Consider the following 27,215-nt stretch of genomic DNA (forward strand, 5'->3'; position numbering starts at 1 on the left):
ACTCCCCCCCCCCCCCCCCCCCCGTTTTCCTCTTCCCCAACCAAGGGCATTTTTATATTTTCACTCATATGGTCCGTCGGAGCCAGCTGCAAGGAGGACGATCGGCTGAAATTTGATCTGATTGTGCGAGAACTGCTCACTGGGCCGATGAGCGAGGAGACCAGAGACAAATATAAATTGCTGAGCGGCGTGGAGCGGATCCCTGCAAAAATCCTCACCGTCCCCTTCCCGGAAGAAGGAACCGTTTACGAATACCGGTTTATCAAAGAAGTGAGCATCCTCGTTCTGAATCACTGTTCTGTGGAGATGCGTAAATTGATTCCTAAGGCCTCGGTTAAATTAATGCTCTTACCGGATTAGGGAGTCCATGTAGAAATAATGAAGAGCAGCGTGAGAAATATTATTTCCAGTGGGAAAGAAACATAGAGCCGGAAGGGACTTCAGGGGTCATCTAGGCCAACCCCCTGCACAGCAGAGGAAAATTCAGAACTACCCTCCCCCCCACTCTCCCAGTGACCTCTGCTCTATGCCCAGAGGAAGGTAAAAAACCTCCAGCATTTCCAGCCAAACTGGCCTGGAGGAAGATTGCTTCCTGACCCCAGAGTGGCAATCGGCATTACCCTGGGCGTGTCAGAAAGGGCCACGAGAACTAAGCACTGAGGCAACCCTTCCTGCCCACCCTCTCATGGTCTGCCTCAGTTCACAGAATCAGCCTTGCTGTCAGATGGCCATCTAGCCTCTGCTTAAAAAGACAATAAAATGTTTGCTGACCTCCCTCTGAAATTAGCAGAGTTATTTTAAAAATACTTAATTTTGGCCGGAATGAGCCCCAAATCGGTGAAGATTTTGTAATTTTGATCCTCGCAAAGCCTGAAAACCTGTTCTCAGGAATCGGTGCCGATACCTTACCAGAATTTCTGCCCTGGCTGGAAATCTCTGGAATGGCGCCAAGAAATAGAATAATCTGGTTAAGGAAAAGCTAGCTTAATCTATGCGAATTTTGTTCATGTCACCGGGATCCGTAGTGTACCTGCTCGGACGGAGAGCAAGCACTCAGAAAAGCAACGTACTTGCATCAGAACTGAATACACAAACCCTTATAGACTGACTCTGACCTCAGTCCTGACCCCATTCCTGGAGATGTGCTTAGATGCCCTGGAGCTGGTGGTTACCTGCTTGGGAGGACGTGGTCCTGAAGGGAGGCCTTTCTCCCTTTATCACGCCTTTGAAAAGAGGGCAGAAAATACGGATGAGGATCGCAACTCCCCAAACAGGGAATTTCACCGTCTAGAAAGATCTGCCTGGTCCACAAATCAGATCTGGGACCAGTGTTCCCTCTAAGCTGAGTCAGTGTGCGCCAGCTCACAGTTTTTTTAGCCTCCGGCTCACACATTTTGCCTTCAATCAGGAGGGGATGGCTCCAGAGCAACCTAATTGATGCAGCAGCCCAATCGCTCGCTCACAACTTTAATGCCAGCAGCTCACCAAGTAGAAGTTTTGCTCACAAGACTCCACAGCTTAAAAGGAACATTGTGCTGGACCTCTGTGTGTGTGTGTGTGTGTATGTGTGTGTGTGTGTAGCTCTGTGGGTGGGGTTGCCAACCTCCAGGCAGAGCCCAGAGACCTCCCAGAATCAACAGTGATCTCCAGACGGTGGAGATCTGTTCCCCTGGAGAAAACACAAACAAATAAACAGAATAATCTGTTGCACTGTACAAATCACACTAGAGACGACTGTCTTCTTATACAGTTCTACTTAACCACCAAAATTAATACACATCAGAAATAGTTTTGCCACCATGCATAAATGACAACTGCACCAGTTGAACAGCGACCTATTAGCCCTTGAAAGTACAAGTCTCTCTTCAGCTTGATGTGGTCACCGGCTCATGGTGCAAAGGAGAGTCTCCAGAGCTCAGGACGAGCTGTAGTGCGAACCAAAGGAGCGGTGACGGTACGTCTAGGTTGCTTTGCCGTTTCTTAGGGCTCCATCAGGCCACTTTTCTTTAGTGATGGAGCTCATCCCAGCTCTGGCAAGATTCAAAATGACACGAAGTCTACCAGTATGTTCCTAATAGCTAGGAATCAGAACATAGGCGTGCCATCACCACCCCTTTGGTTCGCACTACAGCTCGTCCTGAGCTCATGCCTATTGCATGCTTTCTTCTGGAAACTCTTCTCTGCACCATGAGCCGGTGACCACATCATTCTGAAGAGAGACTTGTACAATTTTCAAGGACTATTAGGTCACTATTCAATTGGTGCAGTTGTCATTTATGCTTGGTGGCAAAACTATTTGTTCTGTGTATCAATTTTGGTTGTAAGTAGAACTGTATAAGAAGACAGTAGTCTCTAGTGTGATTTGTACAGCACGACAGATTATTCTGTTTATTGGTTTGTATAGCCGCATTCGCTGTATTTCCACTTTTGTGTGTTTGTTCCCCTGAAGAAAATGGCTGCTGTAGAAGACAGACTGCATGGCGTTATACCCCATGGAAGTCCCTCCCCAAACCCCACCCTCCCTAGATCCCACCTTCTAAATCTCAAGGAATTTCCCAACCTGGAAACCCTACCTGTGGATTCAGAATTTGCACACATGGCGCCAAGGGTCATTTCCTGCAGAAGCGCACAGGAGCAGAGCTCCGGCAATAAAGAGCCCAGGGGGCGGGCACATGCAACAAGCACCACCCCCTGCTCCCAGCAGCCCTCTGTCAGAGCATGAAGCAGCCAGGTAAGTTGCAGAGCCCCCCCCTCCCGGCCCCCTGGTCCAAAACAGTCCAGTGGCACCTTTAAGACCAAGTTTAATTCAGATACAAGCTCTCCCTCCTCTGCGAGGACAGATCTCCACGTTCCCCCCCCCCAAAATCTAGCAATCCAAAACAGTCCAGTGGAGCCTGAGCGGTGGGTGTTGCCTTCTGACACACTTCCGGTGATGTCAGGGGGTGTGGCATATGCAAATGAGTTAGGATAATGAGTTATGCTAATGAGCTCCTGCACCTCTTTTTCCACGAAATGACCCCTGCAAGGCGCCCTTCTGAATATACCTGCCCCGAATCAATCGGCGAGGCCCGTACGTGATCGCGACACATCTATAAAAATCGTTTCTTGTTCTCGCCCGTCTTCCTTCCTCTCCTTCCGTGTTGTGTTTCGAAACAGGGAGAAGGGCGGTGGGAGCCTTGGGTGGAAGCCCTTAAATCAGCCCCGCCGATCATGAAGGACATGCTGTTCAACGAGATCATCGTTCCTACTCTGGACACCATCCGATACTTTGCGTTAATGGAGCTGTTGACCATGCATCAGAAGCCCTCCATATTCGTGGGGCCAACGGGAACCGGCAAGAGTGTATATATTATAGTAAGTATTCTTCATTCCTTGGGGGGGGATAGGAAATTAAATGGCCCAAGGTACGAGCCAGGGTGAGGTGCCCCCCAGGGGTACCGTCCAGTGCTGTGCAGTGGGGGGAGGCGCTTACCTGGCCAGCAGTGCCCCTGATGCTTCCCTCCTTCACTGCAGTGCGGCTGGCAGCCGTGAGCCAGCACCACCACATCGCTCCAGTCTTGGCCCATCTACACTGGCGTCCAGTTTGTTTCCAGGCACAATTCAAGGTGCTTGTCTTGACCTACAAAGCCCGTCATGGTTTGGGACCCAACACCACCACCTTTGTGTCGTTTGGCACTCCCTCAATGACCCCTCCTTCCTAACCAATGTTTTGATGTTTTGGATGTATTTTAACTGCTTTGTAGGTATTTTAACTCAGTTTTTATTCTCTCTCTTTTTAAATTGTTTTAATGGTGTCTGTTTTGGGTGGGGGTGGTTTTAATTGTTTCCTAACATCATTTTTATCATGTATGTTTTAAATTGGTAGCTGCCTTGGTGGCCTTTGCAGATAAATGCATAACAACGACAACACTAATGGTGGGTGTTGCCATCCAGACACAAGCCGAACGCTTCCCGAAACGCTGCCAGAGTTACCGGGGCTTGGCCCCGCTTGCTTCTGGGTGTCAGCAGCCGTCCAGGCTAGTGGCCCATTGAGAACGTTCTCTGCAAATTATGGAGCCCACCCGCCCCTGCTTGACACTCATGCATTTTATTGGACTAGTGGGAGTCGGTCCAGAATGTCAAGAGAATGAGTCGCTCCAGAAAAAAACAGATTCCTTATTCCATTTCACTAAACCTACCCCAGCACTGTGGTCACGTTTGGAGGCCCCTTTTCGGGTTCTCCCGCTTTTTCAAACAGGTGGACAGCAAACCTGGGCGGAGGGCCTTCTCGGTCGTGGCACCAAAAACCTGGAACTCTCTCCCCAGGCCGATTTGCCTGTCCCCCTTCTGTTGCTGTCTTCCGTCGGCAGGTGAAGACTTCTCTGTTTCCATTTAGTTTGGCATTCCCTCCCCGATGTTCTGATTTAAAAAAAAATGTTTTTGTATATATTTTTACCTCTGGTTTTAATTGCTTTAAGAACATAACATAACATAAAACATAAAACATAACATAAAACATAACATAACGTAACATAACATAACATAACATAACATAACATAACATAACATAACAAAAAACATAAAACATAACATAACATAACATATAACATAACATAACAAAAAACATAAAACATAAAACATAACATAACATAACATAACATAACATAAAACATAACATAACATAACAAAAACATAAAACATAAAACATAAAACATAACATAACATAACATAACATAACATAACATAACATAACATAACATAACATAACATAACAACATAAGAGAAGCCAATGTTGGATCAGGCCAAAGGCCCATCCCGTCCAACCCTCTGTGTCACACAGTGGCCAGAAATACCAGGTGCCACCAGGAGGTCCCCCAGTGGGGCCAGGACACCAGAAGCCCTCCCACTGTTGCCCCCCCACCCAAGCACCCAGAATACAGAGCATCCCTTGTCCCAGAGTTCCTATCTGTACCTTGTGGCTTTATCGATTAGGTGTTTTAATGACTAGCATGTTTGTTTGTTGGTTGTAATATCTTTCAAGGTGAGATTTTATTATGTATGGTTTGATTTCATAGTCACCTGGGTGGCCCTTTTGAGGACAGGAAGTGGGGAAAGAATTCTGTACAGTAAATAACACACAAAAAAATCTTACCCTCATGACTAGGCACAAGGTTCCTTTGCCTGAATATGAATAGAGGTTTCTTTGCAATATGATTACTTACCTTCGGAAAGATAAGTATAGTTCATATTCAAAGAATCGTGCTGGCCTTCTATGGAGTCATTTTGAGTTCCACTCCCTTACCTGGAGATAGATCAAGACGGGTACCCATGTTAGTCTGTCCGTAGCAGTAGAAAAGAGCAAGAGTCCAGTGGCACCTTAAAGACTGACAAAATTTGTGGCCGGTTAGGAGCTTTCGTGAGTCTTCAGATACAGGTAGAATGTGAGTCCATCTGTCCTCATATCTTGGAGACAGGAGTGATTTCAGATGGACTCACATTCTACCTGTATCTGAAGAAGTGGAGCAGTGACTCACGGAAGTGCATCCCCCGCCACAGATTTGGTTAGTCTTTAAAGTGCTACTGGATTCTTGCTTTTTCCCTATTCCCTTATCTGTGTGACTTAAAATTATAAACTTCTTCACTAAAAAATAATCACTATGGTCTCAATCAGATGCTTACAAAACCCTCAGTAATTATTGTCGTCCTGCAAATGAGTTTTCTCTGTGCCTTCATTCACCATAAATGGATTTTTATTAATGCAATTACTCCGTGCATTACTGGTACGCATAATTAGATTGGCTCTTCAGTGGAAAGTGGCTTCCTACGATCATTTTGCTGATTCTGATATTTGGAAATTTACTCCGGTGAACAGAAAGTAACTAAACTGGAAAATTATTTTTCGCAATGAAAGGCTGTAAATGGCTTTAATTTAATTACTCTTTAATGCGGCTTTGATTTATCACCCTGATAAAATATTGGTAACACAGGATCTGAGGTTCAGGGGAAACACCAAAGCCACGCTTATGTATTTAGTCAGAGAATTATCCTTGGTGAAAATTAAATATTAATTTGTGCTGATTAGAAGAAACTTGCATGGCTTCACCTATGCTAACGTCTGAGTCTGAAACGGAACATTCTAACAGCGATGGAGCTGCCACCAGAAACGAGACTCTTGTGTTTTGGTTGGGTTTTTCTGTGTTTTGTTTATGTTTTGTTTATCTTTGTAAAGACCAGGAATGTTTGGTGTCATGCAGGGATGCCAGCCTCCAGGTTCGACCTGGGGATCACCCGGAATTACAGCTCATCTCCGGACTACAGAGATCAGTTTCCCTGGAGAAAATGTATGCTTTGGAGGGTGGACTCTGTGGCATATAGATATATGGGCTCCCCAGCGTGGTGTCTGCTGGTGTCATGCCATCCATTGACAACTTTTCTGGTGCCCAACAAGTGTTTTTAGTGTTTGGTTGAAGTGGTTAAGTCTGCGGACTCTAATCTGGGAAAACCAGGTTTGATTCCCCACTCCTTCACTTGCAGCTGCTGGTGTGACCCTGGGCAATTCAGAACCTTAAAAAGCTTAGTCAAGAATAGAAGAGGGCCAACTCTAAAAATCTAATTATGGAACGTACAAAAATATACATATATTTATTGAACACAAATTAAAATTACAAATAAGGGCCCATTCATACCGCATATACAAGCCATAGTTTTGTCAGAGCTGTCCTTGAAAGGGCAGTTCTCCATAGAGCTCCCTCAGCCCCACCCGCCTCACAGGGTGTCTGTTGTGGGGAGGGGAAGGGAAAGGAGACTGTAAGCCGCTCTGAGACTCCGAGTGAAGGGCGGGGTATAAATCCAATCTCCTCCTCCTCCTTCTCTTCTTCTTCTTCTTGTGGGTGGGGCCAGATAGGGCTGTTGTCCAGCAAGGGTTCTGATGGGCCACGTGAGATTTGGTTGGCTGTACAGATTTTTAAAAACGTCACTTTGGCAGCAGCTATCAGCACAGCACAAGGATCTACACTGAAGTTAAGCTGCAGCAATCGTTTCGCGTCTGACTCCACCTCCCGCGGTAGCCATTTTGTTGCTGGGCCCACCGTGCCGAGTCAGAATTCCAAATATCCCCGCAGACTCAAAAGGGTTGGGGACCCCTGGTATAAGGAGATGCAGGCATCCATGATACCATGCAATACAGATGGAAGTCTTTGCTTTCAGTGGCTGTTGTTGTTGTTCAGTCGCACAGTCGAGTCCGACTCTTCGCGACCCCATGGACCAGCTCACGCCAGGCCTTCCGTTCTTCCGCCGTCCTCTGAAGTTTGCTCAACTTCATGTCCGTTGCATCTATGACACTGTCTAACCATCTCAACCTTTGCCGTCCCCGTCTTCTTTGACCTTCAGTCTTTCCCAGCATCGGTGTCTCCTTCTCCAGTGAGTGCTCCCTTCTCATTGGGTGGCCAAAGTATTTGAGCTTCAGTTTCATTATCTGGCCTTCCAGGGAACAGTCAGTGGCTGTATCTTCTATTTTATTTATTTATTTGCATTTATATCCTGCCCATCCCGCAGGCGGGCTCAGGGCGGGTAACATCATTAAAATAAATACAATTTCAGTTTAAAACATTAAACATTAAAACACGATAAAACATTATAACAGTTAAAACAATAAAACGCAAAAAGATTTTCTTCAGGCTGATCTTGTACAGCTTGGAAGAACATAAGTTGGCTGTAAAGTTTTCTTAATAGGCAGGATACCGTGTTTGGTAGTTCACTGATTCTTTGGATGTTCATGGTCTACGCAAAAAGATTTTCTTCAGGCTGATCTTCTACAAAAGCATAAACCCCACCAGAATCTCAGAGGGGGAGGCTCGGAATGAGTTCATAACGAGCGAATTACTTAACGAGGCCCATGCTCTGTGAGCTAATACAATGTAGATTAACTAGTTTAAAAGTCTGTGATAATGTTGCGAAATGTCCCTGACGTATTACCTTTTGTTCTTTCAAAAGTACGGGTCCTAAAAGTTTTGAATCACCCTGGTTTATTTCTGGAGGAACCTCATTAAAGAGCAGTGAACGTTAACGGCTGTGGATTCGTTATCGCCTCATCACTTCAGAAGCAGGACAGCTCGCAAATTTGATGTGAAAAAAACCACCCCGCTTTAGATGGCTGGCCATAAAGACAGGGCTTTGTGTCTTTTGGCTGGGTGCTATAAACTGTCAGATTTTTATGCTCATGTGATCTTCTCTCTCTTTCTCTTTCTGTGTCCTCCTTTTTGAAACCACCCTTACAGGATTTTCTTCTAAACCGCGTAAATAAGGAAATCTACAAACCCCTGCTCATTAACTTCTCGGCACAGACGACGGCTGCCCAGACGCAAAATATTATTATGTCCAAGCTGGACAAAAGGCGGAAAAAAGTCTTCGGCCCCCCTCTCGGGAAGAAAATGGTAAACTTTTAGCAAAGAAATAAGGCCGCAGTCTCAATAAACCACTTATTGCGGGTTCCCTTAGGACATTTGGTTTTCAACCTGATAATCTCAACCTGCTGTCTTCACTCTTCCAGAACCAGAACTATTTTGCCCTGAAAATTTGCCCTCTGGTTTTAGAGAAATGAAGGTGTGTGTGTGTGTGTGCGTGCGCGTGCGTGCGTGCACAAGCAGATTTGGTTATGATTACTTGGTATGGGGGAAGCTTCCTCTGTACATGCTCAGAGGCATTGCCTTGCTTTACACAGTGTCCAGAATTAGTTGAAAAAGAAGGGTGCTCCCTCTGTACATGCTCAGAGGCACTGCCAGTGTCCAGAATTAGTTGAAAAAGAAGGGTTTTTGTTTGTTTGTTTGTTTGTTCTCAGGTTGTGTTTGTTGATGACGTCAACATGCCAGCACGAGAGGTATATGGCGCCCAGCCTCCAGTGGAGTTACTTCGGCAGTGGTTAGATCACCGGAACTGGTATGACCTGAAAGACTGCTCTATCATTAAACTGGTGGACACACAAATCATCTGTGCCATGGGGCCACCAGGTACAACCCCCTGCATTTCAGAATAAATCTCAACCGCTCATGCAAGAATAAATGTCTTTCTGGATATTCTTTAGGAAGTAAGTTACTGAATACAAGGACTGTTAGTGTCTCAAGTGCACTTGCTGACAAGTAAGCAAGCGACCCTAATTTTAGGAAGTCAGTTGATTCCAGACCATTTTTACCAAAGGCCCCGATATATTGTCTGTTCACAAATAAGATTCCCCCCCCGCTATAATAACATAAGAGAAGCCAATGTTTGATCAGGCCAATGGCCCATCCAATCCAACACTCTGTGTCACACAGTGGCCAAAAATACCAGGTGCCATCAGGAGGTCCAGCAGTGGGACCAGAACTCCAGAAGCCCTCCCACTGTTGCCCCCCCCATGCACCAAGAATACAGAGCATCCCTTGCCCCAGACCGAGAGTCCCTATCCATACCTTGTGGCTAATAGCCACTGATGGACCTCTGCTTCATATGTTTATCTAATTCTTTCTTGAAGCCGTCCATGCTTGTCGCTGCCACCACCTCCTGTGGCACTAAGTTCCATGTGTTAATCACTCTTTGGGTGAAGAGTGATTTTATCCGTTCTAACCCAACTGTTCAGCAATTTCATTGAGTGCTCACGAGTTCTTGTATTGTGAGAAAAGGAGAAAAGGACTTCTTTCTCAACCTGCTCTATCCCATGCATAATCTTATAAACCTCAATCATGTCGCCCCTCAGCCATCGTTTCTCCAAGCTAAAGAGCCCCAAGCGTTTTAACTTTTCTTCATAGGGAAAGTGTTCTGGCCCTTTTATCATTCGAGTTGCCCTTTTCTGCACTTTTTCCAATGCTAGAATATCCTTTTTGAGGTGTGGTGACCAGAACTGTACACAGTATTCCAAATGAGGTCGCACCATTGATTTATACAGGGGCATTATGATACTGGCTGATTGGTTTTCAATTCCCTTCCCTAATATAATAGGGATTTCTATTCTGGATGTGGAACAGCGGTCACTGTGTGTGGGTGTGGGGGGGGGGGAGGGAAGGTATTTGTGAATTTCCTGCGTTGTGCAGGGGGTTGGACTAGATGACCCTGGAGGTCCCTTCCAACTCTGTGATTCTATGATTCTTACTTTCTTCCCTTATTGTTGGGCTTTGTTGGGAAAGAGGGTGGGTGGTAGGGTTACATAGGGTTTGTTTGTCGCTATGTTTACTACCCTGTGTGGAAAGCAATGAAAATTTAATGGGAAAAAATGTAACAGGGAAACAGGCTTGGGGAGGGAAACATCTTAATGGGGAAAATGTCTTGACGGGGAAAAACATAACACGGAAACGGCCTTGGGAAGGAGACCCCCGTCTCACGCCAGGCAGGATTGTCGTGTTTAGCTCCCGCCTGTTCTTCCCCTGGCCCTGCCAATGGCATCTGAAATTACGTAGAGTGAGGGAGACAGACGGGCACTGTTAACAGGAGAGGCAGGCATTGGAGGAACAGGAAACCAACCACCATCTGCCACTTACCTCCCCGCCACAGCCTCTCTGTCTGAGCATTTTTCCCTCTCAGCTGAGATTGCCTCCAGTATGTGAAAATGCCAACCCACAGTGCGGCTGCTGTGAAAAAAAGGCAAGTTCCACGCTGGCCGTAATCACCAGAGAAGCAGAGAATAAAACTGCCGTTATCGCACTGCCCTTCTGCGGTGAGAAGACACTTGGAATATCGTCTACAGTTCTGGTCACCTCGCCTGAAAAGGGGAATTGCCGAGCTTGAAAAAGGTGCAGAAAAGAGCGACCCAAACGATCCGGGGGCTAGAGCAGCCGCCCTATGAAATGAAATAGGAATTTATTTCTATTTAGCTGCAGGCCATTACAAAGCAAGGATAACAACAGAGAGGGGTGCTATAAATATGAATGTCGGTATGAAATGTAGTAAAAATTATGACACGATAAAACCATAAAATAGCTGCCCTAAAAGGATCATTAACTGTTGTAGATTTTCCGGGGTGTCTGGCCGTGGTCTTGGCATTGTAGGACCTGACGTTTCGCCAGCAGCTGTGACTGGCATCCTCAGAGGTATACATACAGCCCGGAAACACTGCAGCAACTAATGAACTCCGGCCATGAAAGCCTTCGACAACCTAAGAGGATCAGTTAAAAAGCTTAGGGCTGTTTTGCCTGTAAAAAAGGCAAGTAAGAAGAGACGTGATAGAGGTCTATGAAATTACGCGTGGTGTGGAGAGAGTGGAGAGGGAGAAAGGTTTCACCTTCTCCCATGATCAGGGGTCATTTCGTAGAAAAAGAGGAGCAGGAGCTCATTAGCATAACTCATTAGCATAACTCATTTGCATATGCCACACCCCCTGACATCCCCGGAAGTGTGTCAGAAGGCAACACCCACCGCTCAGGCTCCACTGGACTGTTTTGGATTGCTAGCTATTGGGGGGGGGGAACGTGCAGATCTGTCCTCGCAGAGGAGGGAGAGCTTGTACCTGAATAAAACTTGGTCTTAAAGGTGCCACTGGACTGTTTTGGACCAGTTGGCTCTGCAGCTTACCTGGCTGCTTCTTGCTCTGACTGAGGGCTGTTGAAAGCAGGGGGTGGGGCTTGTTGCATGTGCCCGCCCCCTGGGCTCTTTACTGCCGGAGCTCCGCTCCTGTGCGCTCCTGCAGGAAATGACCCCTGCCCATGATACTAGAACCTGGGCTCATGCCCTGAAGATGAAGAGTGGCAGATTCCGGAGAAACAAAAGGAAGCATTTCTTCACGTAGCGTATAGTTAAGTTTTGGAACTCGCTGTGGTCTTGGCCGCCAACCCGGAAGGCTTTCGAAGGGGAACAGTCAAAATCATAGAGGACTGGGCTATCAGTGGCTACTAACCATGGTGGGTTAAGGAGGTACTTTGCCTCCTTAAATCAGGTGTTGAGGAGCACAGGCAAGACGATGCGGTTGCAGCCTTCCCGTCTGTGGGCTTCACAGAGGCCGCTGGTTGGCTGCTGTGTGAAGAGAACGCTGGGCTATGTGGGTCTGGGGTCTGATCCAGCAGATCCAGTCTGATCCAGAGCCAGTTTGGTGTAGTGGTTAAGTGCGCGGACTCTAATCTGGGAGAACCGGGTTTGATTCCCCACTCCTCCACTTGCAACTGGCTGGATGACCTTGGGCAAGCTGTACTTATGATAAAAGCTGTCCTTGAAAAAGAGCAGTTTCTGTCAAGAGCTCTCTCAGCCCCACCAACCTCACAGGGTGTCTGTTGTGGGGAGGGGAAGGGAAAGGAGTTTGTAAGCCACTCTGAGACACCCTTGGGTAGTGAAGGATGGGGTGTAAATCCAGTCTCTTCTTCTTCTTCATGTTCTTATCTGAGCTCAGCTATGTAGAAAAGCTCTTGTGAAAAGAAGCCACGGGCTTGTTTAGGGTTCTGCTGCCCTCAACCATAAATGCATAAAGGAGATCTTTCTAGCACAAAAGTAGGAAGAAGTTCTATATGTAGCCTTTTGAAGCTGTATGGAGAGTCCCCCCCAGCCCTTACTTTCCATATTCTTATGGAAAATTCATGTTCAAACATATAGATCTCCGACTCATCACATCCTGTTTTGTATTTACTAGACAATCCTAAATATTTGTACTAGTCAGTCTACCTGTGGTGTCACTGTAGTACTAGATGCTGTCCTTAGTGCTTATGAAGAGAAGAAGAGATTGGATTTATTCCCCGCCCTTCACTACCCAAAGGTGTCTCAGAGCGGCTTACAAACTCCTTTCCCTTCCCCTCCCCACAACAGACACCCTGTGAGGTCGGTGGGGCTGAGAGAGCTCTTGACAGAAACTGCTCTTTTTCAAGGACAGCTTTTATCATAAGTACAGCTTGCCCAAGGTCATCCAGCCAGGTGCAAGTGGAGGAGTGGGGAATCAAACCCAGTTCTCCCAGATCAGAGTCCGCGCACTTAACCACTACACCAAACTGGGTGTAAGGGTGTAAGGACTGGGCTTCTGCACATTAAGAACACAAGAACGCAAGAGAAGCCAATGTTGGATCAGGCCAATGGCCCATCTAGTCCAACACTCTATCACACAGAGGCCAAAAATACCAGGTGCCATCAGGAGGTCCAGCAGTGGGGCCAGGACACTAGAAGCCCTCCCACTGCTGCCCCCACAAAGACCAAGAATACAGAGCATCCCTTGTCCCAGACTGAGAGTTCCTATCTATACCTTGTGGCTAATAGCCACTGATGGACCTCTGCTGACGTACTGGAAGCTCATGATAGCTTCTTCCTTTAAGGTAAACAGCACATTGCCAACACAGCATAAGTTCTTCTCAATTTATATATGTGCTGTAGACACCCATCTAGATCTATGACTGGGAAGTGTTCAGTATATGTAGAATATTGGCATGTGCAATATTTTATTTGTTTTTGTGCTTCTGAACAATAGGTGGAGGCCGAAACCCAGTCACTCCTCGATTTTTACGACACTTCAATACCATTACCATTAATGAATTTGATGATGCTTCGATGTATACAATTTTCTCCAGAATACTAGACTGGCATCTCACCGTATGGTAGGTTACATGGGTATATTGTGAATTGTTCAAATAATTAGTGGACTTGATTCAAACCACAGCATCCAAAGGTGTCCATATTGAAGGCAAGCTTCCATGAGTGCAAGGTGGATCCAACCCTTTGCAAACGCATCTGTTGCTTGCCTATGAAGAAATCTCTCTATGGCCTTGCTCTTGATAGAATGGACTCTTTATAATTTATTTTGGAGGCATTTAGGATGGCCAAGATAATACTTAGGTGACAATTACTTATTTCAGAATCTCTTTCATATTTATTAGCTCTATAACTTGACCTGGGGCAATGGGAAACCATCTCTATTCCTTTCTTGCCTTGGAAACTCTAAGGGGTCACCATGAGTTGGCTGCAACTTGATGGCATTTTACACACACACACACCAATTAAATAAAACTACATATTATGTGTTGGATCCAGTGACACCTACATACTATGGGTTGGATGCAGGGGACACCATTCCAGCAAGCCTTTCTCCACTGGAGAAAGATGTAGCACAAGAGAGTAATCGAATCCACCTTAATGGAAAGAAGTTGTTGGATACACACCAATGTGCTGTAAAATGAAAATAACCCAGTTCTGCTTATTCCAATTTGTAAATTCTGACATAACTGCGAAAGTGTTCCATTGCTTCAATAAGATGGTTGAGTTTGGCAGCCTTCCAGAAGAAAGGAGTTCTGGACATATAAAACAACTATTCCTACCAACCCCTGGGTAATTCGACTTTCATGGCCTCTGTACCTTACTTTTCCCGTCTTCACCAACATAGACTACCATGCTTCATCCCAAGGGACCTGCATGTTCTGATTAATGCTAAAGACAGTTCCAGACGACTGCTGACTTTTAAGGGCAGAACAGCCATTCCGGCTTCTATTTCCCAGTATTCCTTGGTGCAGCTTGGAAATATGTTTTGCGTATGGAGGGGCCTGTCAAATCTTATTAAGTCTGCAAACCACATCGTCCGTTCCGTTCTGAGCCACTTACAAACTGCTGAATAGGGCTTTTGGGGGGCATGGCTCAGTGGTAGAGCATCTGCTTGGCATGCAGAAGGTCCCAGGTTCAATCCCCGGCAGCATCTCCAGGTAAAAAGAATTAGGCAGGAGGTGATGTGAAAGACCTTTTTCCTGGGACGTTGGAGAGCTGTTGCCAGTCTGAGTAGATGGTACTGACTTTGATGGACCGACGGTCCGATTCAGTATAAGGCAGCTTTATGTGTTCATCATGGCCAGCCACCTTCTTCAACCACCCCCATGCCCTCTTTTCTTAATTTTTTGTTTCTATGTTAACATAAAATCATAGAATCATAGAATGTTAGAGTTGGAAGGGGCCTTGCAGGTCATTGAGTCCAACCCCCCCGCACTCTGCAGGAGCATAGCCGAAAGATAGCCCTGCAGCCTACCCGAAAGATGGTCATCCAGCCTCCGCTTGGAAACATCCAGTGAAAGATCATCCACCACCTCCCGAGGCAGACTGTTCCACTGCTCAACCACTCTGGCAGTCAGGAAGTTTCTCCTGATATTGAGGCTGCATCGACTCCCTTGTAATTTCCACCCATTAGACCTAGTCTTGCAATCCGGAGTGAGAGATAATAGATCTGCTCCATCTTCTACACGCCAGCCCTTCAAGTATTTGAAGACTGCAATCCTGTCCCCTCTAGGCCTTCTCTTTCCCAGGCTAAACAGACCCAGCTCTTTCAGCCTTTCCTCGTAAGACTTAGACTCCAACCCTCTCACCATCCCGGTGGCCCTCTTCTAGGCACGCTCGAGCTTGTCAACATTTTGATGTCGAAGAGCTGTGGGGAACTTGAAAGCTAGCCTGTGTCATTTTGGTCACTCACCTGACCAAGTGGCTTTGCCCATTCAGGTGCTAGGGCCACAGGGTGTAACTACACAATATGCCAAATATGTCCTGTTTCACAGGTGTGCAGCCAGACGGCCACGCATCAGGGGAACTCGCCTTAAGGAATGCTCGTTTGCTCAGAGCTGCAAGGGAGATCTCCGAGGAGGGAGAAGGCCCTTTCTGTTTCCCTCCCACCCCGCTTTCGACAGCAGAAAGGGAGAAGGGTGGATGTTTTCTCCCCTTTTCTCTGGCTCCGTGTGCCCTGGGACCGACAAGCTATGCCAGAGAAAAAGCCCGGATGCTTCTTCTCCTCCTTCACAGTTCTCCCTCACAGTGTGGACAGGACGAACAGTTTTTAAGCTGAATTCCCCCAATGTCTGTCTGTATGTCTGTGAGTCCAGCCATGGCATGTCTTGGGCATAGAAGAAGAAGAAGAAGAAGAGATTGGATTTATACCACGCCCTTTGGTGTTACCCAAAGGTGTCTCAGAGCGGCTTACAAACTCCTTTCCCTTCCCCTCCCCACAACAGACACCGGGGTAGGTGGGGCCGGGAGAGCTCTTGACAGAAACGGCTCTTTTTCAAGAACAGCTCTTATCAGAACTACGGCTTGCCCAAGGTCATCCGGCCAGGTGCAAGTGGAGGAGTGGGGAATCAAACCCGGTTCTCCCAGATTAGAGGCCGTGCACTTAACCACTACACCAAACTGGCTCTTGTAGCTTGGACCATGTAGCTTGGTCCTTAGAACTCATCCATGAAGGATAAAGGGAAGTACGTTCCCATGCATTCCTAAGAATTATGATAGCAGGGAGAGGCCCTCCTGACTGTCCCACCAATCACAGAAGCTCATATGGTGGGTGTATGAGAGAGAGGGAGCCTTTTCGGTGGCAGCCCCACAATTATGGAACAAACTCCCCCCTTCCCCCCCCCCGGGATCTGTGCCCGGCCCCCTCACTGCCGATCTTCAGGAGGAAGCTGAAGATGGTGTTACTTAGGACTGCATTTGACCGATTTAGTTTTTATTTACTGGCAGTCCTAATGGGAAGTTTTAAATTGTGATCTTTTATGGGTTTTTATAATTGTTGTTTTATTTATATCGTTTTTATCGAGTCAGTTTGGTGTCGTGGTTAAGTGCGCTGACTCTAATCTGGGAGAACCGGGTTTGATCCCCCACTCCTCCACATGCAGCTGCTGGTGTGACCTTGGGTCAGTCACAAGTTCTCTCACAGCTGTTGATTTCAGTGTTCCCTCTAAGCTGAGTTAGTGTGAGCTAGCTCACAGTTTTTTAGCCTCCAGCTGACACATTTTTGTCTTAGCTCGGGAAGGATGGCTTCAGCGCAAACTAATTTACGCAGCAGGTAAATCGCTCGCTCACAACTTTAATGCCAGTAGCTCACAAAGTAGAATTCTTGCTCCCAAGATTCCACAGCTGAGAGGGAGCATTGATTACCACTCAGAATTCCTATTCTAAACATTAGAATAGCGTAACAGGCAAGTACGATTGGAATCGATTTGTCGTGTGTGTTTTGAAATCTTCAACTCGAGCTGCTAATTAACTTTTGCCTGACTTGTCTGACAGCCTCATGTTCCCAGCAAATGTGGGAAAATATTAAAATTAGATTTTGCATAGTACCAGTCATTTGGTTTCTTGTGTTTTCTTTCAACGAACAGCTACAGCTTCCCTCCAGAATGTGTTGAACTGACTGAGCAGATTATCAATAGCACCATGACCGTATATAAAGAGGCAATGGAGAACTTGCTTCCCACTCCGACGAAATCGCACTACTTGTTCAACTTGCGCGATTTCTCTCGGGTGATTCAAGGCGTTTGTCTGTCGAGACCTGAAACAACAGAATCTCCGGGAGTAATAAAACGCCTTTGGGTTCATGAGGTAAACTCCCTGTCAGAAAATAGCTGAAAGTTTGTGCCTTGACATGATAAAAATATATTTTCTTCTAGTACAATTTAGTGGATTCTTCTGACTGCTTTGTCAAATATGTAGATAATGTTATACATAGTGGTAGGGGGGTGGGGGGGGGGGGAGGGCTACAAATGAGAAATTCCTCACATTTTGTGTAAGGTAGTCTCTAGTACTGAAATTAGAAATCTGCGCTTTCATTTTAAAACTCCTTTGCTTTTTAATTGTTTCACTTCGTATAAGCCAGGATAGACGTTTTCCAGTATGAAGATTAACACGCGCTTAACAAAACTCATGAGCATCTAGATCAGGGGTTGTTGAACTCATTTGTTATGAGGGCCGGATCTGCCATAAATGAGACCTTATTGGGCCGGGCCATGTGAGTCATAAAATGTAATGCCAGGTAGCGGAGATATACATTTTATAAAGGACACAAACACAAATATTTTTTTACTTAAAATAAAAACACGCTTAAAACATTAGCTCTGTAAGCTGCAAACCTACTTTTGGTTTATTGACACTCACCACAGAAATCTCATGCTCAGAGTTCTGAGTCTAGGACCCAGGTTAAACCATGAAATGGCTGAGCGATTAAGAGAGTCTGGCGAAGCAAGCGATGATGCAGCAGCAGAACTGGAAGCAGGAGATGGTCAGTTTCACGGTGGGCCTGATGGAAACCCTCCGGGGGCCTGGTCTGGCCCCCAGGCCGCATGTTTGACACCCCTGATCTAGATGATTTTGTTTGGTGACGTGCCTGTTGTTTCAGTTACCAAGTAAGGCCCTCATATATAAAGTTACACATAGTTAAAATTACACTTCTTCAGAAGTGAGCAGTGACTCACGAAAGCTCATAGCCTGCCACAAATTTTGTTGGTCATTAAGGTGCTGCTGGACTCTTGCTCTGTTCTACACACAAAATATATTAGACAGTTTCTTTGTTGGGCCTAAATTGAATTGACTTAGGACAAACGGGCGCATCTTGTTCTAGTTGTACGTACCCCACTGCAATCTGACATGACGGGTCAGCTGAGGATACCCCCTTAACTAGTGACACGGAGAAGTCGACAGTGAAAATATCTTCCTCTGGAAATTTGCCTAAGTACAGGCCTGAGCAGCGTTTAGAAGCACTAAGGTTTATTTGTTTGGATTGGCTTATAGCATTTGAGAAGGAGAGATGTCAAAATGATACTTTAATGCAGTATCCTGTTGTACCCCACCCCTCTCCTTGATTGAAAAATTATGCTTTTAAAAAATTACCCATATCAAATCTTGAGGTGGAGTGGGCTATAAAATTAAGTAAATATATGTTTTCTCTACTTGTTTTGTGTAACTCAGAAGCTTGCCTGTCACTGTAGCTTCAGCTTTTCCTGGCTTCTACCAAATGAGCACAGACATTCTAGATGAAAATGAATGACCAGTTTTCTGAAGTTTTTGAAGTTGTATTCCCCTATAGAATTACATAGGCCACTATGTATCTTTTTCTTTTAGAGATCTTAATGTTTGTGTATGTCTTCACCTGGTTCATGCCAATCAATGTAGAGTTTGGTGATAGGTAGAGATGTGAAGGCCCGGGAAAAAAACGGAAAAATTCGGGGGGGAGGGGGAAATGGGTTTTTTCCATTTTTTTTCCTGAAGCCTTTTTGTTTTTTTCCGACAAAGTAGAATATATATATATGGTATCAGATTGATCTAATTTCTGTGCACTGAGGACAAGCAAGTCCTAGGTTACCAACTGAACTCTCCAATGCAAGAACAAGATGCATTTCTTCCTTTAGGAGGTGCTACCGTCACAAGAAAAGAGGAAGGTTTCAGTTTTGTTTTTGCATGTGGGTGGGTATTCTGTTTGTAATAATTGTTTGGATACACTATATTTTTAATATGCTAGTTGTGATAATTTCATGCCAAGTAAAAATGTCCATAGTCATATTTTATGTTCCTAAAGTAACAGAATGACTTTCAATCTAGAAAAGACAAAAGAAATGCGAATGTAGCATTTTTTTCAATTTTTATGAAAATTTCCGTTCCCCCCGAAAAAACTGGGAAAAACCCGGTTTTTTTCCCGAGCTTCAAAATTTTTGGAAATTTTACATCTCTAGTGATAGGATATATAAATTTTTCATAAAGTTGGTCAGATGTTCAAATTTTGTTCATGTTGCTTTGCAACCTTAATTTCACATCATAGAGAGGAGGTACTTTTCTTTTTTGTGTTTGTGACTGGAATGCCTCATCAGTTACTCCAGTGATCATACTGTCATGTCTTGCACAGGTCCTTAGAGTATATTACGATCGTTTAGTAGATAAAGCCGATCGATCTTGGCTTGTCAGATGCATTCAGAGAGTAGTGGAAAAGGACATGAAAGACGACTTCAACGAACTTTTTGAGAGACTGGATTTCAATTACGACGGGGTAGTGGAAGAAGACGATTTGCGGAGTCTGATGTTCTGTGATTTCCATGATTCTAAAAGGGAGGACACAAACTACAGAGAGGTCTTCGGTGTGGATGAATTGAGAACTGTTGTAGAGAGCCACCTGGAGGAATACAATAACATGACCAAGAAGCCCATGCAGTTGGTTTTATTCCGATTTGCCATAGAACACGTCTGCCGAATTTCCCGAATTTTGAAGCAGCCTCGTAGCCACGCCCTTCTGGTTGGCGTTGGAGGAAGTGGGAGGCAATCCCTCACTCGTTTAGCTGCTCATATGGCCGATTATACGCCTTTCCAGGTCGAAATATCAAAGAGCTATGGAACCAATGAATGGCATGAGGACCTAAAAGTCATCTTACGGAGGTCCACCGAAGGCGAGATGCAAGGAGTTTTCTTATTCACTGACACCCAGATCAAAAGGGAGTCATTTCTAGAGGACATAAACAACTTGCTGAATGCTGGAGAAGTACCGAATCTCTTTGCCGTAGACGAGAAGCAAGAAATATGTGAAAAGATGCGTCAGATAGACCGCCAGCGAGACAAGACAAAGCAAACAGATGGCAGTCCCATTGCCCTGTTCAACATGTTCATCGACCGCTGCCGAGACCAACTGCATATTGTATTGGCCATGAGTCCCATTGGAGATGCATTCCGTAATCGCCTTCGAAAATTCCCGGCTCTTGTTAACTGCTGTACTATTGATTGGTTTCAGGTAGGATGTTTTGCAGTATGCACATTTTGAGATGCAAGCATCACAAATACATAATGAGAAGTGTGAGGGCCGTGGCTCAGTGGCAGAGCATCTGCTTGGCATACGGAGGGTCCCAGGTTCAATCCCCAGCATCTCCTGGTAAACAGACCAGGCAGTAGGTGATGTGAAAGACCTCCGCCTGAGACCCTCGAGAGCTGCTGCCCGTCTGAGTAGACAATACTGACCTTGATGAACCAATGGCCCTATTCAGTACAAGGCAGCTTTGCGTGCATTAAGGAAGCTTTGTTAATGTGTGATTCTTCTTTGGAAATGTTCTGCTGGGTGCGCTCACTTTCAGTGTGAAAGGAGGGGGGGTTTTATACAGGGAAGTATCCATATGAGAAAGTTCTTCTCTGTCAGAGGATGGTCCCCTAACTCCCATTTTGGAATAGTATGGTCTCAGGAGGACCACTGTTCCATGTGGTTCCCACCCCCCCCCGAATATATGGATTAGTTCTAATGGGTGGCCATCGCAAGAACCATCTTTTAGCTTCAGTGTTTTATCAAAACAATAATAGCAACAGGCTGTCATTGGCTATTGCTTTGGAGACCAATGAAATACCAATTTTTTTCTACCGAGCAGGAAAAAATGCTGGCGTTTTAAAGAAAATCGTAAAAGTTGGCTAAATGATTGAATGGGATCAGAACTTACCTTGGGTAGATCACTGGCCATTCTAAGGGACTTTATGACCCATCGGCATAATTTGAATCTTGTTTCCGTGGACTTTCCGATTTTCTGACCTGAGCTAATTAGAGGCTTACATTATAGTCTTTGACGTCATAACTGCATTGTAGCCACCAGGGCTCTACTGGTAGCAGGAGTTCCTTTGCATATTAGGCCACACACCCCTAGTGTAGCCAATCCTCCAAGAGCTTACAGTAGCCCCAGTAAGAAGAGCTCTGTAAGCTCTTGGAGGATTGGCTACACTAGGGGTGTGTGGCCTAATATGCAAAGGAGCTCCTGCTATCAGTAGAGCCCTGGTAGCCACGGAGATGTAATCGTTGATTCTTATTTATGTGATTTATTTACATTTTACATTATTTATTGTTCCCCTTTCTCACTGGGACTCCCCAGGGAGGACTTAAGTGTGCATAACTGCGCATTGGATCCAGGTGGTCAGCCGTGTTGGCCTGAAGCAACAGAACAAATTTAGAGTCCAGTGGGGGCACCTTTAAGACCAACAAAGGTTCATTCAAGGCAGAGGTCATTTCGGGGGGGATCGCGGGGGATCGCAGTTCCCCCGGGTGAGGTACGTGGAGCTGCAAGGCCGGCGGCGGCGGCCGGGACCGTTGGGGGTGGGGTGTGTGGCCTTATGACACACTTCCGGTGATGTCAGGGGGTGTGGCATATGCTAATGACTTATGCTAATGAGCTCCCCTAGCTCTTTTTCTACGAAATGACCCCTGATTCAAGGTATGAGCTTTCATGTGTCAAATTACAAAGTGTGCCTTGCACACGAAAGCTCACACCTTGAATGAACCTTTGTTGGTCTTAAAGGTGCCTGACTGCACTCTAAATGTGTATTGGATTGTGGCTTCTGGAGATCAGTGGTTCTCAGTCTTTCATCTCTTACATTCCACCAATCACACTACCAGAGAACCTGGATCCCACCGTGATAGAACAACAAGCCCACCACCCCCCCCCCCCCCCCCCCCCAAGAAGGATATTTATATACCCTTTCGTGTGCGGGCATTCTATTCCTTCTACTGGCAAAAGTTCACAGATAAATAATCTATGACAGGTGGGGTCAGCAGGAGGTGGAACATCACACTTACAGGTGGGTGTGGAGATTGAGGAAGAGTGAATTGTTATTATTAGAAGAAAAAGAGGAGGAGGAGGAGGAGATTAGATTTATACCCCGCCCTTTACTCAGAGTCTCAGAGCGGCTTACAATCTCCTTTCCCTTCCCCTCCCCACAACAGACACCCTGTGAGGTAGGTGGGGCTGAGACAGCTCTTTCAAGAACTGCTCCTGAGAGAACAGCTGTGACAGAACTGTGGCTTGCCCAAGGTCATCCAGCAGGTGCAGGTGGAGGAGTAGGGTACCAAACCCAGTTCTCCCAGATTAGAGTCCGTGCACTTAACCACTACACTAAACTGGCTCTCACACCAAACTGGTGTATGTTTTGAAAACTGTGCATCCCACCTACGCTACTTCTGAGGCCCATTGGTGTTATGTGTATCCCTGGCTGAGAACCACTTCTGTAGATCGCACAATCTCTCTACCGTACTTAGAGTTGTAAATCCTCGGTAGTATAAAAAATAAATCTTTTCATTTATTTAAGGTTGTTTTGTGCTATGATTTGCATCCTAACTGAACCAGTAAACATCCTTCATGCAATATTTGTTGTTGTTGTTAAGATTAGTAGCTTAATTTGGTTCTTTTGCTCAAATATAGTAAATTTAATTTGAGTCTTCCTCCTTAAATTAGTCATGGCCATCAGATGCGTTGCAGGCTGTTGCCACTCGCTCCCTGGAAGACATTGAGATGTCCGAGGAAACCCGGAACGGCTGCATTGATATGTGTAAAAAATTCCATACTACGACCATTACTTTGTCTGAAACGTTCTATGCTGAACTCCAGAGGCACAACTATGTAACGCCTACTTCCTACCTAGAATTAATTTCCACTTTCAAGTCTCTTCTGGAAAATAATAGAACGTAAGTATAATATAGCATTTGCTAGAAAAGGGAATGTCTTGCTGTGTTTTTTAAAAATATAATATATGCTTTCACTCTGATGAGAAATGTATGCAGACAGAAATAGAGTTCCCCATGTGGATCAACCTTCTGCTCTGCACGTGGTTTATTGTCCTTTTTTTTTGGTAGACGTATAGATATTTCAAAGCATAAAACGTTGGTTGCTATTAACAATTGGCTTTTGCTCAAGCTTGCAAGTAGTACTTACCTTTGGTGCTAACAGTGAGTAAGAATCATATCCAAGTGACCAGATAGGGAAGTCTGTATGAATCAGAAGAGAGTTTTGGGTCCCTTTTTTCCTTTCAAAGTAATGTACCATACAGGCAAGTATGACTGCACTCAAGATTTTTGTAGACTAATAACTTTTGAAGATTTACTTTTGGAGGTGTTTGCGATGCTTCATATCCATTCTTAATTTTTAAAAAGAAAGGTGAATTATTATGTTGTAATTGAAATTTATTGTTCATTTCGAAATGTATTATAAACTGCTTGATTGTTATTGCGGAGAAATGCCTTCCACCCTAGAATCCCACTCAGTGTTTTATTTATTGGGGCTACCTGCTCTAGAGGTTGCAGTGCTGGCAGAAGACTAACATAAGAACATAAGAGAAGCCAATGTAGGATCAGGCCAATGGCCCATCCAGTCCAACACTCTGTCACACAGTGGCCAAAAGTACCAGGTGCCATCAGGAGGTCCAGCAGTGGGGTTTAGAACAGGGGTGTTGAACTAATTTGTTATGAGGGCCAGATCGGACATAAATGAGACATTGTTGAGCCTTGCCATGTGTGTCATAAAATGTAACGCCAGGTAGCCGAGATATAAACTTTATAAAGGACTGGCAAAGGGAAAGTGACAGGAAATGGGTCATCTCTTTCCCAAACTCAAAGCCCTCCAGAGATTAGTTCTGCAGAGGTTTTAACCTCTCCCAACTTGCTTAAATGTAATATCTAAGGCAACAGGGGTGGGGACAGCCGAAAGGCTAGACAGATCCCCCCCCCCATGAGATAGGGGGACCAGGACTGACCTTGTGGATGGGGAGATGATCTCCCAAAGGGAGACTGTAAATTCTCAGAAAGTGAGAAGGAATCACTCTTCTCTTTGTTCATTGTCTTTGGATAGGCACACGCCACAAAGAACTAAACTTTTACCTAAGGACTTGAAGGACAATGGGGAGAAGTACCAGCATGAGAACTAAAATACTGTTGGACATGTAAATACTGCAGCTTCAGGGAATTACTATCCTATCATAATAAGACATTGTTTAGAATAAATATAAATGTTAGGGTTTAGAGGATTGCATGTTTTCACCTTTTCTTTATATCCTTGCTTGACCAGATACTTGAGCAGATCATGTGTACTTCTTTTATTTTTGTTTATTAAACTTTCTTATACTCTATTTATTTATTTATTTAGTTCAAATTATATCCCACCCTTCCCACAAGTGGGCTCAGGGTAGGTAGCATCAGTAGAAAATATCCAGACAGTTTAAAATAATCAATAAAAGGTAAAGGTTTCCCTTGCTCGAAAGCCAGTCGAATCTGACTCTGGGGTTGCGGGGCTCATCTCCGTTTCAAAGCCGAAGAGCCAGCACTGTCCGAAGACATTTCCGTGGTCATGTGGCCGGCATGACTAAACACCAAGGCGCACGGAACGCTGTTACCTTCCCACTGAAGTGGTACCTATTTATCTACTTGCAATTTCTTGTTTTCGAACTGCTAGGTTGGCAGGAGCTGGAACTAGAGACGGGAGCTCACTCCATCATGCGGCACTCGGGTCTTGAACTGCTGAACTATCGACCTTCCACAGCCTGCAGTTCAGCGTCTTAACCACTTGAGCCACTGCAGCTCAATAATCAATAAACAATAATAATTTCTAAGTCCTGCAGCATTAAAACAACAGCAATAGAGCCAGTAGAGCCAACAGCCAGACGAAGTGCAGTAACAAGTCAGTAACGTGGGCAGGTTTCAAAGGGCAATTGTCAGGAGGGGAGGCCAAAATAATTGGGCGTCCACCGCCTCAGCCGAAGGCCTGGTGGAATAGATCGGCTTTACAGGCCCTGAAAAACTTTGAGTGCTTGGAGCCTGGCCTCTGTAAACACACCATGCCTATTCATTCCTACTTTCCAAAGACCAGTAAAGGGGAGGGGACGCCAGTGAGCTGGCCATCCCTTTGATATGACAGTGAGCTAGACTGTCCCCACGCTAGCTAGTATGAGCAATGTGGGAGATGCAGAAACTAGGTAGAGCTTTTAAATGGCAGTACAGATACAGATCCATCTAGTGGGAGATACTCATTCATATTTGTTGGTGGCAGTAGTTACTACCCATAGAGAAGTTTGGTATCCGCCCAGGAGTAAGAGAAAAGGGCATCATTATGTCAGGCTCCTCAATCAGGTCACACCACACAGGGCTTCAGACGAAGATAACTGTTTATTAGCGTTTCCAGTATTAAAGAACACGTGTACAGATTGTGTCAGGAATGACCGTCAGTATAAGGGCCTCTGACTTATAGTAAAATCGAACATCCCCCCTATGAGCGCAAGCCAATGATTATAGTGCGCGCGCGGCAAAAGCAAGCGGGCAAAGCGCAAAAGCCGTTAAGTTTCCCAGCCGAGTTAATTGCAGCTGGAGACAGCAAGGTCAGGCGTGAGATAGCGCACAGAAGCAGGGCAGGGAAGAGCTGAGAACAAGGAGGAGGGCACCAGTGTTCCCTCTAAGCTGAGTTAGTGTGAGCTAGCTCACTGTTTTTTAGCCTCCGGCTCACAGATTTTTGTCTCGGCTCGGGAAGGGATGGCTCCAGAGCAAACTGATTTATGCAGTAGCCAAATCGCTTTCTCACAACTTTAATGCCAGCAGCTCACAAAGTAGAATTTTTGCTCACAAGACTCCTCAGCTTAGAGGGAGCATTGGAGGGCACCCCTCCACATTCCAGATCTATGACAGGGCTACCTGACACATTGCCAGGTAGAGACCTGGGACACGCACGAGGCTTTTCCAGTTCCCCAGAACCCAAAGGAATAGAGCTTGTGAGTCCATTCATTCACAGTTACCTATTTATTGTTGGCGGAGTGAGTTTCTGTTCATAAAGAACCCAGCTGGGTCTGCCCCCAAATCTCTAGCCAGGGTTGGGAAAACCGTGGACATTCGGGGGCACAGCCAAGGGAGGGTGGAGATAGGGGAGATGAGGGAGCTCAGTAGCGATACGATGCCGTGCAGCCCTCCCTTTGGAGCAGCCATCTTCTCCATGGAAACTGATCTCTGTAGTCTGGAGGACATTTGTAGTTTTGAGAGACTGTCGGCCCCCACTTGGAGGCTGGCAACTGATCCTGGGAGAGTCTAATGGCCACTGATAGGTCTATGCTCCATGAGTTTGTCTAATCTGCTGTTTACGTATAGGAAGTATAAAGGTAAAGGTTCCCTTGCTCGAAAGCCAGTCGAATCCGACTCTAGGGTTGCGGTGCTCATCTCCGTTTCAAAGCCAAAGAGCCAGCGCTGTCCAAAGATATCTCCGGAACGCTGTCACCTTCCCACCAAAGTGGTACCTATTTATTATCTACTTGCAATGTCTTGCTTTCGAACTGCTAGGTTGCCAGGAGCTGGAACTAGAGACGGGAGCTCACTCCATCACGCGGCACACTCGGGTCTCGAACTGCTGAACTGCCGACCTTCCACAGCCTGCAGTTCAGCGTCTTAACCACTTGAGCCACCGCAGCTCCTTGATAGGAAGTATAACCCCCTGTCTAATCCCCCATTTAAGTATAGGAATCCCCTTGAAGTGGAGGAGGAGGAGATTTCTAATGTGTTTGTCCCAGGCAATAAAGAGCTTTCACTGTCGGCATCAGCACCTTGAACCAGGCCTGTGAATTAACCGGCAGTTGGTACAATACTGGTTGACACTTGGTACTGAAAAGCAGGGCATCAGGTTACATAAATCAGGTAGAGAAAGAAGAACTTTTCCCCCTTTCTCACAATACAAGAACTCATGGGCACTCAATGAAATTAATGAGCAGTAGAATTAGAACAGATAAAAGGAAGTCCTTCTTCACCCAAAGAGTAATTA

At 45.6% G+C, this 27,215-nt stretch overlaps 1 protein-coding gene across 1 annotated transcript in view; it reads left to right on the top strand.

Moving 5' to 3' along the window:
* DNAH7 (dynein, axonemal, heavy chain 7) overlaps positions 1-27,215 on the top strand; it is a gene marked incomplete at its 5' end in the record, with an annotated part of 123,165 nt that overhangs the window by 14,947 nt on the left and 81,003 nt on the right. Inside the window, 8 exons of the mRNA XM_015405583.1 lie at positions 46-270; positions 3,157-3,354; positions 8,256-8,411; positions 8,816-8,984; positions 13,382-13,508; positions 17,031-17,250; positions 19,544-20,416; positions 22,887-23,116. Coding sequence (XP_015261069.1) covers positions 46-270; positions 3,157-3,354; positions 8,256-8,411; positions 8,816-8,984; positions 13,382-13,508; positions 17,031-17,250; positions 19,544-20,416; positions 22,887-23,116 — 2,198 coding nt within the window. The remainder of the gene's footprint in view (positions 1-45; positions 271-3,156; positions 3,355-8,255; positions 8,412-8,815; positions 8,985-13,381; positions 13,509-17,030; positions 17,251-19,543; positions 20,417-22,886; positions 23,117-27,215) is intronic.

This window comes from Gekko japonicus, unplaced genomic scaffold (genome assembly GCF_001447785.1).
Source record: "Gekko japonicus isolate JY-2015 unplaced genomic scaffold, Gekko_japonicus_V1.1 scaffold3002, whole genome shotgun sequence".
NCBI lineage: Eukaryota > Metazoa > Chordata > Lepidosauria > Squamata > Gekkonidae > Gekko > Gekko japonicus.